The sequence below is a fragment of the Aulonocara sp. 'chitande type north' Nkhata Bay genome, linkage group LG13 (genome assembly GCF_057382095.1).
Source record: "Aulonocara sp. 'chitande type north' Nkhata Bay isolate Kocher_YH1m ecotype deep benthic linkage group LG13, A_spYH_male_GT1.1, whole genome shotgun sequence".
In the NCBI taxonomy this organism is placed as follows: Eukaryota; Metazoa; Chordata; class Actinopteri; order Cichliformes; family Cichlidae; genus Aulonocara; species Aulonocara sp. 'chitande type north' Nkhata Bay.
The window spans coordinates 2,362,535-2,374,396 of NC_141356.1; the positions used below are offsets into that span (position 1 = coordinate 2,362,535).

General features: G+C 41.4%; 1 protein-coding gene across 7 annotated transcripts; it reads right to left on the reverse strand.

The window, feature by feature from the left end:
• LOC147315447 (uncharacterized) lies at positions 1–6,851 on the reverse strand. Of its 7 annotated transcripts, none has more exons than XM_086258264.1 (8): positions 6,627–6,851; positions 6,287–6,366; positions 4,274–4,455; positions 4,033–4,147; positions 3,077–3,920; positions 2,716–2,824; positions 806–929; positions 1–663 (listed from the first exon to the last, which is right to left on the reverse strand). In XM_086258264.1, exons 1-3 carry the CDS (start codon positions 6,781–6,783, stop codon positions 4,291–4,293), a joined length of 402 nt encoding a protein of 133 aa, XP_086114390.1. In that variant the 5' UTR covers positions 6,784–6,851; the 3' UTR covers positions 1–663; positions 806–929; positions 2,716–2,824; positions 3,077–3,920; positions 4,033–4,147; positions 4,274–4,290. The 7 variants fall into 7 exon arrangements, with proteins under 7 accessions (XP_086114390.1, XP_086114389.1, XP_086114388.1 ...); XM_086258263.1 differs by having other exon boundaries at positions 4,033–4,175; XM_086258262.1 differs by having other exon boundaries at positions 4,023–4,175.
• Positions 6,852–11,862: the final 5,011 nt, after the last annotated feature.

The following is an 11,862-nucleotide window of genomic DNA, read 5'->3' on the forward strand; positions in this document are numbered from 1 at the left end:
AAAATGAATCTCACATGCAACACATTCACAGAGGAAGAGGACACAAAGGGAGGACATGCAGAGGCTGTGTTAAAGTCAGAAATCCAAATCTTTAGCCAAAAACAGGCGGCGGTTACAAACAGGAAGACAAGCAGTCCATCAAACAGTCCACAGGGTCAAACATACAGAGAATTCAAACAGCAGTAAAAAAATAACTGGACACTGAAAAACATAAAGCAATGTGAGACGCAATAAAAGGAAGCAGCGCAATATATTCACTGAATTATCATCAATTACAAAAGAGAAAAACGACGATTTCTAACGATTATTTTCTTAAATGCAGTTAGAGTGTGGCTGGTAAAGATGGAAACATACAGAATGTAAACTGTGTGAGTTTGTGAACTTTGTTAGTAACAAATGAGGTAAAAACCCAAAACAGACAAAACACAGAAAGAGGCTCTCAGTATTCATTAATTATTAGAAAGAAAAATTCTGGTCGTGGATTTTTACAGTCTTAGTTCCGCTCGCTGTCATCATTATAATCATCATGATCAATGGCGAGGTCCTGAGGTGTGCGGGGCTGTCTCTGGTAATGTCACCATGAAGGAACAGCATCTGGCACGTGTTGCTGAAACATCCCAGTACACTGGTGTAGTTTCCTCTCCAGCTGTTTGACATGTGACACTTGAACATTAAGGGGAAGAAGAAGAAACAGTGTTAGGTCAGGTGACCACATGGTTTCTAAAGTAACTGACAGGAAGTAACCAGGCCATTAGAAATGGGTGGCATGTGTTTAGAGTTACTGGAGTTGGGTAACTCTACTTACCAAAAGCAGCAGCACACAGATGAAGGATCAGATGCTGAATGTTGCAGGAACATGCTCACATGTGCGGTGGTCATTCAGTGCTGCTCCGGCAGGTTAGACAGTCCAAGACTGATATACTGCCCATCTGAGAGCAGAGGTGTGGACTCGAGTCACATGACTTGGACTCGAGTCAGACTCGAGTCATTAATTTTATGACTTTAGACTTGACTTGAAAAAATGTTCTAAGACTTGTGACTTGACTTGGACTTTTACACCAATGACTTGGGACTTGAATTGGACTTGAACCGGTTTACTTGAAAAGACTTGATATTTTACCCCAAATATAAAATTTAACATGCATATTATATAGAGATTGAAAATGTGACGTCATTCACGGGTAGAACCGCAAAGGATTCTGGGAACTCGTGGCAAGCGGTACTAGCGCACGCAGGCTTTCAATTAAAATCAGTTATACAGCGATAAAAAGAAACACAAAAATGTCAAGAAGCTGTTGTATTATTAACTGCAATAGCCGGTCGCATGACAGCCACGGGAAGCCGACGGGTAAAGAGATCGGTTGTTATCGGATTACGTCGCTGAAGAGAAATTGTTCGAGCCATGTTTCCGAAGTAACAAAGACACGACTGGATTGCAGCCATTCAAAGACAAAATATAACGTCCCAGAACACTCCAGCTCACAGGTTAGTCTGCTCCAAGCATTTACACACAGGTCAGTCTGCTGTTGTAGTTAATGCGTCATTTTTCTTAACATAATTAGTGATATAGGTTACAAGCAAGTCTGGCGCTGAACAGAAATTGTCGCGCTATGCTCCTTTGTTTATTGTGCATAAATAGTGAATTGTCCTGACACAATATTGCGTTTCGCTTCTGTTATTATGGTACATTGACAAAAACACATACTTTTATTCACAGGATAAAACAGGTTTTTTGTATCACTAATTGTCCAGTACGATTACAGCATACAGTATTATTGTCACTGCTACATTTCTGTGATGCTACCAGAAATTATTTCCACTACTAATTAATTACCGTTGAGCTCAAAGGTCCTATTAATAAACGGTTAACGAATGTGTATTTATGAAGACAATTTGTGAGACTGGTAGACTTATGATACGTACGATGGTCTTTCGTTCTACACGGTGCGTTTCAAGGTCCTGCACCCATCCGTCGGTAAACTGTACCTGGGCTTGTTGCAGTGACCTGAAGTTACTAAACTTCATGAGTGTATGCACTCACTCCAAGAACCGTATGATTATAAATATGCATATAAATATGCTACGATGAGATAGCTGACTTCATCTAACTAGCAAATGTTGTCCAGGCTACGTTGGTGATGCAGTTTTTTTTAATGTGTATGATATTTTTGTCATGCGATTTTAAAGCTGGTCCTACAACCGCATCCAAGAATAACATGCAGCTTATCTCAGAACTGTCGGTGAAAATTATTCTTGGAGCTAGGTTTAATTGAGCTGCATTTTAAAGAGGTGCAATTTCACAATTTGTGTATATTTTCTAAGTTCACTATTTTGTCATGTGTTGAGAAAAACACAGATTTTAAAATTACATGGTCTAATATTTACATTTAGCATAACTGCAACATTTTTTTTTCGTTTTTTTTTTTAAAGACTCGAAAGGACTTGAAATTCAAAGTTTCAGACTTGTGACTTGACTCGGACTTTTACACCAGTGACTTGAGACTCGACTCTGACTTGCCTGACATTACTTGAGACTTGACTTGAGACTTGAGGATAAAGACTTGAGACTTACTTGAGACTTGCAAAACAATGACTTGGTCCCACCTCTGTCTGAGAGTTTGAAAACACACATGCAAAGATTTATTTTGTGTTACAGTCAAAGTTGGATGTTCATTTTTGTCCTTTAAAAATGTTTGTGTATTTGAAAGCACTAACGTTTAAGGATGACTTGGATCGTCTCCTTTAAAGGGGAGACAAGTGTATCCACTGATCTACGTCACTTTACCTGGATGATGACTCCTCTCCCCCTCACTCAGAAACACTCCTAATATAACCAAGCAAATAAATAATATTGAAGATTTACTTACATCATTACAAAAACAGGAAAAACATCTCCCTTTGATTCTATTTCTCCATTCCTGCTGAACATCAGGCAACAAATATCTCAATAAATCACAGTAAAATGTAAAGCACATGTTTTCTCTGCTTTGTCTAACCTCTGCAGAGCCTCTGTCAAGAAAAACATAACTGTAAGCATAAAACAAATATACATTTCATAACACGCCACTGGACAAACCTCGGTCAGTTGATTTCCTCTGTGCAGTGCAGACGAACATCAGTCAGCAAGCCAAGGTGGTGAGATGGACTGGTGTCCTTTGTGACTCTGCTGGTTCTTCTGAGGAAACACCACCGTCTCTCCACACCGTCACCATCTGTGAGCACAAACAGCCGCTCTGCCAGCATGTAGGAATCACATATCACACACACAGGGGTGAAGAAACATTAGAGCTCAACTTTGGATACTTTAGATCTAAACAGATCAAACTAGCTCTTAGCTTCAACAATCAGTGAACAGACAAACAATGATATCATACTGATTCTGTATGAATACAATATGGTATTTTCAATACAGGTGTCAAATTAATTCATTAAAACTAATACAGATATATGTATTTTTTTTTTTTTGATAAATTAGTTTGCTAAATTATAAGAATTTTTTTTTCCTTTAACAATTGCAACTGAAAGAAATTAAATATTGAACAAAAATATATTGTCACATTCTGAGCATGCTCAGCACGCTGACAGACTTGAAGTTGCTACAGATTTTAAGAAGTGATAATTATAGGGAAGAAACTTCTCTTTTTCATCTGTTTAATCAAACATTTGATGCCTTAGATGTCTCAGTCTATAGCGTTCTGCAACTGAAGCTTGGATTTGGCTGCAGATTTGGCCCCTGTACATCCTTCTCAACATGTGGGTACCATTTAATCCCACTTCTTCCTGAGCTTTGCTTCATCACAAGACCAAAGGTGGCATCCCGTGTCAGTCTTATCATCATCCAGAAGAAACATTTGAAGAAACATCATGGAGAAGAAACATTTACGCGCCTCCTGGTTTTGTTTTCTGATCCTGCGAAAAGACTGAGGACAACAAAGCCCAGAGAACACGAGATACACAACATCCAACATTCAGACTCAATGAAGAGCACCAGGTTGGTTCAGTTATAGTAGATATGAGCATACTTCACATTACTGGGTATGAATAATAATGAGGAGGCAAACTTTGAAGATGCAGAGCATGATGTCCCATCATCAGACTGTAAACAAACATCCACCAGGCTTCTTTGTTGCCAAAATTGATGATTCTCCTATGAGGGATCAGTAGCGTGTATTAACCTGTGGTATAAGCAGCAGTCACTGAAATATTACTGTTTCAGATAAGAAATCTAGCACATAAAAGCCAGGGTGGGAGGGATCTCTGCAAACTGATTTACCTCTGCAAGTGTGAAGCTCAACAAAAATCTGACTCTCCAGTCACAGACAAACAAAAACCTCCAGCTGGGAGATAGAAAACGCTGTCTGGGTCCTGCTGGATGTTGCTGGTCAGAGTCCACACATTAGCAGAGTGCTTCTTGGTCCCACTGACCCATGTGGACAGCGACTGTGGAGAACTGTTCTGGAAAACAGAGAAGAGAATTAAAATAACAAAAAACCAAACAGGATTTCCACAAAGACTCTCTTGGAATCAGCAATCAAAAAAATCACTGGTTCATATTTCAATTAAATATGAACAGGTTCCTTAAATGTTCAGATCTGATTTAATTTAATTTCCTTCACACAGCACATTCGTCCAGGCTGACAGGTAAACATAGAATTAATCTCAGGTAACATGACTCATAGTAGAGATTCAGTAAGAAAGATTACTAGCTCTAATATTATTACCACACAATCCAAGGACACACCAACAGCTCAGATTTGTAGAACTATTTAAACAAATGTCTTCTGAATATTCAATTCATGTTCACAGTGGGAGGGTGGGGGGGGGTCGTGGAATTTTTAAAATAAAGTCTGCAACACAGAAAGAGCTGTGATCAAGCTATTTATTACTGCGCCAACACACATCAAACATCACAGTTCACAGTCAGCGCTGCCACAGAAGTGGTGCTCCTACTCATTTATGCATTCCAAGGAAGAGGGAGGAAGTTACGAACTGATCCTACCACACTTCACGTGTCTCGCTATGAAACCTAACGGATCAATGGTTATGCTGTTTGGTGCCCTTGGCCTTATCAGCACTTGTAAAGGGAGTTGTTTTCTCAAACTGCTGACGCTGAAGTAAGTTCATCTAGTTTTAGAAACTTTCACTGAACAGTAACAGTGTCACAACTAAGCACATGCATAAGCACTTAAATACTTTAAATGAGAATAACAGAAAATTTCTTTTACAGAGGCTAGAGCCTGTCCCAGTAGTCATAGGTAGAGCACACCTGGACAGGTCACCAGTCTGTCAGAGGACTAACACAGAGACAGACATCAGAGTAACAAATCTATTTAAAATTAATGTAAGTTTGCTGCAGCTGTATGTATTAACATGTGTTTCTGTGCTCACAGTCCACCTCTCAGGAACCTGCAGTTCACTTTTAGTCTACTTTAAACAGACCTCACAAAAGGCTGATGTGGCTGGATCAGTAGTCTGATTTAAGTACGATACCTTTGGCCAGGGATTAATCTGGTGCATCGCTTCACTGCAGTCTTACGTATTTTCCCCACACCTGAATAAAAAATACTGATATATACAAATAACAGCTTCAGCTGATGCAGCCTGACTCAATCCTAGATGTTCAGCACACAGAGACACAGAGGTGCCGTTTAAAGTTTAGTGTTAACTTGAGTCACTGATCATTTGCAGCATTACAGAGTCTGGCAGTCTTTGCATGATGTCCACGTCACTGTAAGTTTCTAGCTGACTCTCAGGTGTGACAGGTGTGCCAGCAGGAAAGAGTAATAATAGCCTGCATCCTGAGGTTTTTCATGCAGGATTAAAGGAGCCAGGCTTTATTCACACAGCTAGGATTGTATTTTACACTGACCCTGGGTCAGTATAAGTATCATACAGTTTAAATGAAGCACTGAAACTTGCACATATTTATTACAGATGCACTGAAGCTAATCGAGATATTTGCTGTCAATCTGTGGCTGCGATTAAACACTTTAATGGAAACTTTATTAACTAGTAACTTCGTCAGTCATGACAGAAGCTAATATTTCTGTGCTAACATCGTTTAACCAGTAACAGCTTTACTCCAATATAAGCTAACGTTTACACCGTAACTTTAAGCTAGCACCATAAAGACGGTAAAACACGTAATAACATCTACAAATGCATCTTAAAGCTGTTATATTAGCACTCGGTGTATTACTAACATAACCACATTAACATTATTGACACTCGCTGGTCTGACTTTTAATAGTCATTCTATAAATGCTGTCCGTTTAAACGGTCTTACCTGTAAACACTGCTGTATCCACCGGATTGCAGCCAGAGTGGATTCTGGAGTCTTCCACGCTCCTGTTAGTGATCCTCCATCTGGATGGATGATAACAACCTTCTGAACAATCTAGCTGGAGATGGCCCATATCTATGGACTGATAACAGCCGAAGCGGGTGAATAAAGTCACCCAGTAGCTAGCTGTGCCATTACCCAGCATACACCACTCCCTCCATAAATGCAATAAACCATACAAAAGTATCGTTCTACCTGTTTTTCAGGTAGTTGTTTACATTATATAATTTATTGTGTTCTGTATACGTCACTACAATGTGATTTGGAAAATGTCTAAATATACCGACAACAGGCACTTCCGCGGCAATCTCTTCAATCGGAGGACCCTTCACGTCAATTCCCGACGCGAGAGGGGTACCCTGCGCGTCCATAAGTGCAGCAGAGGGAGCCTGAGCATGCGTCACAAGTTTGACGAGTTGGGAGTGAGAACGTGTTGACATTCCAGAAGGATAACGCAAGGACACATTGTGCACACAGTGTGTGTGTCTGTGTGTGTGTATGTGTGAGACAATGTAATAATGGTTCATTGTCAGAAATTCCACAAAAGATAAGATATCTGGTTAAAATACATTTTGTCTCTTAGCTGACAGAAAAGAAGAGTGAATGTCAGAAACTTGTATTGTGAAATTCTCCCAGGGTTCTCTTACTCGTCCTGACGCTGTTCATGTTGCATGGCAGGTTTGCAGCTGTTACTGGACTGAAATGGGAGTTGTCTTTATATTAAACACCCCACAACATGATTATCCAGATATCCAGGTACCAGAGTTGCCTCTCTGCAGTTTCTCTCCTCCTGACATCCCCCCAAAACTCCCATTCCCATAAAGAGTGTGTCTGCTCCCAGACCATCAAAGGATGAATTAAAAAAACTGCAAAAATTCACAAATACCTCACAAAAACATTGCAATGTAACATCTACAACTGCACAAGAAGTAAACCGGTTAAATGCTGACTATAGGTATCTCTCTTCCAGTAAAGTAGAAGAGTATTTTTACCTTGCAAAAGAGTATTTTTACCATGGTAACAGGTGATCCACATGTATTGTGCGTGTTCTCTGTCCCTCTTGTATCAGGTAAGTAACACTTCCCATTTTCTTCAGAACTGTTCCCTGAGTCCATTTTGTTTCCCCCCCCCCCTGAAGTTTCGGATACGCACAGCGTCTCCCTCTGAAAAAACACGAACAGGTTGGGTTTCGTAATCATGGTGTCGCTTCTGCTCACACTGTTTCTGTTCAATGTGTCTGCTTAGTTCAGGTTTCAGCAGGCTGAAGCGAGTCCGGATCTGATGTTTCAGGAACAACTCTGCTGGTGTACGACCCATCACAGTGTGCGGTGTACTGCGATACATGATAAGGAAGTTTGCCAAACGATGACTGAGTGGCAATGTGGCCTTACCATCTGCTTCCAGCACATTTTTCATCAGGGATCGTTTCAGGATTTGTACTGACCTCTCTGCTGCCCCGTTTGATGCAGGATGATAGGCAGGAACAGCTGTGTGTCTGATCCCATTTAACTCCAGAAACTGATTGAATTCCTTTGACACAAGTTGAGGTCCATTGTCTGAAACAAGCTCTTCTGGAAGTCCATATGAAGCAAATAACCCTCTCAAAACCTCAATGGTGTTGTGTGAGGTAATGGATGGCATAGGGAACACTTCCAACCATTTTGAATGACTGTCAATGACAACTAAAAAGTACTGCTTGCCTTTTTCAGCTAAATCAATGTGAATCCGTTGCCAAACTCTCTCAGGCCACTTCCACGGATGGAGTGGTGCAACGGGTGGTGACTTCTGTACAGCCTGACAGACTGAGCAGCTTTGAACCAGTTCTTGTATATCACCATCACAGCCTGGCCACCACAGGTAACTGCGAGCGAGTGCTTTCATACGACAGATACCTGGATGTTCATGATGCAGGTCTTCCAGCACTTTCTGTTGGTAAACCGGTGGAATGATGACCCGTTGTCCCCAAAGAACACATCCTTGTTCTGCTGACAGCTCGTGTCTGCGTGTAAAGTAAGGCTTAAGTGATTCGTCTTGCATATAACTCGGCCACCCATTCATGGTGTAGCTCCAGACCTTGCTGAGGATTGGATCCTTCATGGTTGCTCTCTCAATGTCTTTAGCTACTATTGGTAGCTCTTCCACATGTGAGAAATAGAAGATACTTCCCTCCTCGGCAATGTTTTCTGGCGTATTCCGAGGTAGACGTGACAATGCATCTGCATTAGCATGTTCAGCTGATCTTCTATATTCAATGTCATAATTGTATGCCATTAGAATAAGAGCCCAGCGTTGCATTCTTAGTGCAGCGAGTGTTGGGACAGCTGACTTTGGCCCTAGTATAGCCAGCAGTGGCTTATGATCTGTTATGAGGGTGAATTTCCTTCCATACAGATATTTATGGAATTTCTTTACTCCAAAAATTATGGCAAGGGCCTCTTTTTCTATCTGGGCATACTTTCGCTCAGCTTCAGTTAATGTTCTTGATGCGAAAGCCACAGGCCTTTCCTCTCCATTTTCCATGACATGAGAGATGACTGTGCCCAATCCATAAGGTGATGCATTGCAGGCTAACTTCAATGGCAGGTTTGTGCTGTAGTGCACCAACACTTTGTTCTGCAGCAGTAGACTTTTTGCATCCCTGAATGCTTTTGCACATTCCATGGTCCAAATCCATTTAGCATCTTTTCTCAACAGGTTATGCAAAGGCTGAAGAATGGTGGATGGATTTTCCAAAAATCGACTGTAGTAATTTAGAAGACCAAGAAAGGACTTCAGTTCAGTGACGTTTGTTGGTTCTGTTGCATTTGCTATGGCTGCTACCTTTTCCTCTAAAGGATGCAGACCATCCCTGTCAATACGATGTCCCAGGTACTCCACACTGCTCTGAAGAAAGTGGCACTTGGAAAGCTTCACTCTGACACCATGCTTCTCCAGACGTGTGAGTACTTCCTCCAACCTCTTCAAATGATCCCTTTCAGATGAAGCAGTGATGAGGATGTCATCCAAAAAGCAGGTCACATGCTCCATCCCCTGAAGGATTTGATCCATCACAGACTGGAAAAGAGCCGGAGCACTGGAAACACCATAGCTGAGGCGATTGTACTTATAGAGACCTTTGTGTGTGTTGGTGACCAGATACTTCTCTGATTCTTCATCTAACTGTAGCTGCTGATAGGCATGAGAAAGGTCAAGTTTACTGAAGGATGTTCCTCCAGCTAAAGTGGCAAACAAATCTTCAGTATTTGGAAGTGGATATATTTCCTCTTCAACACACTGGTTGACACTGACTTTGTAGTCACCACATATCCTAATTGTTTTGTCTGCCTTTGGCACAGTAACAATAGGGGATGCCCACTCACTTTTCTCAACCTTTGAAATAACCTTCACCTTTTCCAATCTGTCCAGCTCCTTTTCCACAGCTTCTTTTAGTGCATAAGGAACTGGGCGAGCTTTACAGAAAATTGGTGTGGTGTTTGGTTTAGTGTGGATTCTAGCTTTAAATCCTTTTATGCAGCCTTGGTCATCCGAAAACACTGCCTGATGGCGCTGAATCACTTCTAGTACTCCTGGCTTTGCTTCTTTCTGCACCAGTACCTTGTGTACTGTGAAAATCTGTTTCCAGTTCAGCTGTAGTTTCTTTAACCAGTTTCGTCCAATCAGAGCTGGTCTGTCTCCCTGAACAACGATCAGTGGTAGGGTGATGTTTTGAGTCCCATACTGTACTGGTAACATAATATATCCACGCACAGCAATGTGTTGGCCTGAGTAGGACTTGAGCTTTAGCCCACTGGCTGGTTTTATAGGGAAATGAGTGAGATGCATCTGATAATACTTGTCTGATACCACCGACACTGCTGATCCTGTATCCAGCAGCATGGTGGTGTTCTTGCTCCCAAGCGCAACATCCACTGTGTATCCCTTCTCACTGGAGGTGATGGAGTACATTGAATAAACTCCAAAAAGTTCAGCTTCATTATTCCTACTTGAGCATTCATCCTCAGTTTCCAAATACTGAGTTTGCTGACTGAATTTTTTATTCGTGCAAGCACGTGCAATGTGTCCTATTTTTGCACAAACATGACACTTTTCACTCTTAAATTTGCACTCACGTGCTGAATGCTTTCCACCACAACGATAACATGGTTGCTTCATTCCTGTGTCTTTTTTAGGTCCCTTCCAGTTCTTTGGCTTGTTATTGCCCTCTTGCCTGTTCTGTCCTTTCCATCCTTTGTTGAAAAAATTTGGAGCATTTGTCAAGGCATTTACGTGGTGAGGGTCCTGGCGTCCTGAGAACTCCATCGTATTTTTCGAAGCGAGTTCCATGGATACGGAAATCTCACATGCACGTGGAAATGTAAGATCTTTTTCCGATAGTAGCTTGCGCTGCACAGCATCAGAACGCAGCCCACTAACAAAACGATCCCTCAGGGCCTCATCCAAATATTGTCCAAAATCACATGTGGCTGACAACTGCCTCAGGGCGACAACATAGTCAGAAACTGCCTCCCCTTCTTTCTGGTTACGTTTCTGAAAACGAAAACGCTCAGCTATCACCACTGGAGTCGGCTTATAATGCGCACTTAACGCCCCAGTCAGCGCTGCATATCCCATGGTACTCGGTACCCTCGGAGACACAAGATTCTTTAGCAGCCTGTATGTATCTGCTCCGATCACAGAGAGAAACGTGCACACTTTCTTCTCATCGGAAACATCATTTGCCAACATCCATTGCTCCAACCGCTCCAAATATGACTCAAAATCTTCCTTCGATTCATTATACTCTTCAACACGACCCACATGCATCGCCATGTTAGCTCACCAAAAGCTGTTTCGCTGCAGCCGTGAAGAAAACGTCTTTGTTTGTATTTTTTTTTTACATGTGAACACAGCCCTTCTACAGCCTCTGTCACGCTGTGGAAATCTTTAGAATCCTCGTCACCAGTTGTGATATTCTGGATTAGGCTCTTAAAAAGATCAGGACAGAAGGACGTGGATAGGTGCCTTTATTGAACAGCAGGACATCACACACTAACTTGTTGTTTCTTAGCGGTGCAGAAACTACCCTTTTTTGTTGTTATATATTGGTCAACCAAGAACTAGCCCTGTAACAGGCACTTCTGTATTTTAACACTGGGGGGCAACAATCCACTCTATTACACAGAGTTATTAATATTAAACATCTAATTAAACCAGAATGTTTTTGTCAGTCCACCCCAACTCTCACGTAGCATAATGTGACATGTTTGTCGCATCCATTTAAAGTCAGCCAAGTGCTTGAAGAAAGATTTGAGCATCTCATTAGTTCCTGCTCTAAAGTCCAAGGATGCCTGTTTAACATTTCATGGAATTCTATCTAATGGTCCTTGAGATATTCCAGTCTTACCAAACATGGATACCTGAAAGTGCAACTCTACAGCCATCATTAGAGAACATTATAGTGTCATAATCCTGCATTGAACAGACATTTATTGTGAACATTAAATCTTAAATTCTTCCAGTTTAATCTTCCAGTATCTAAT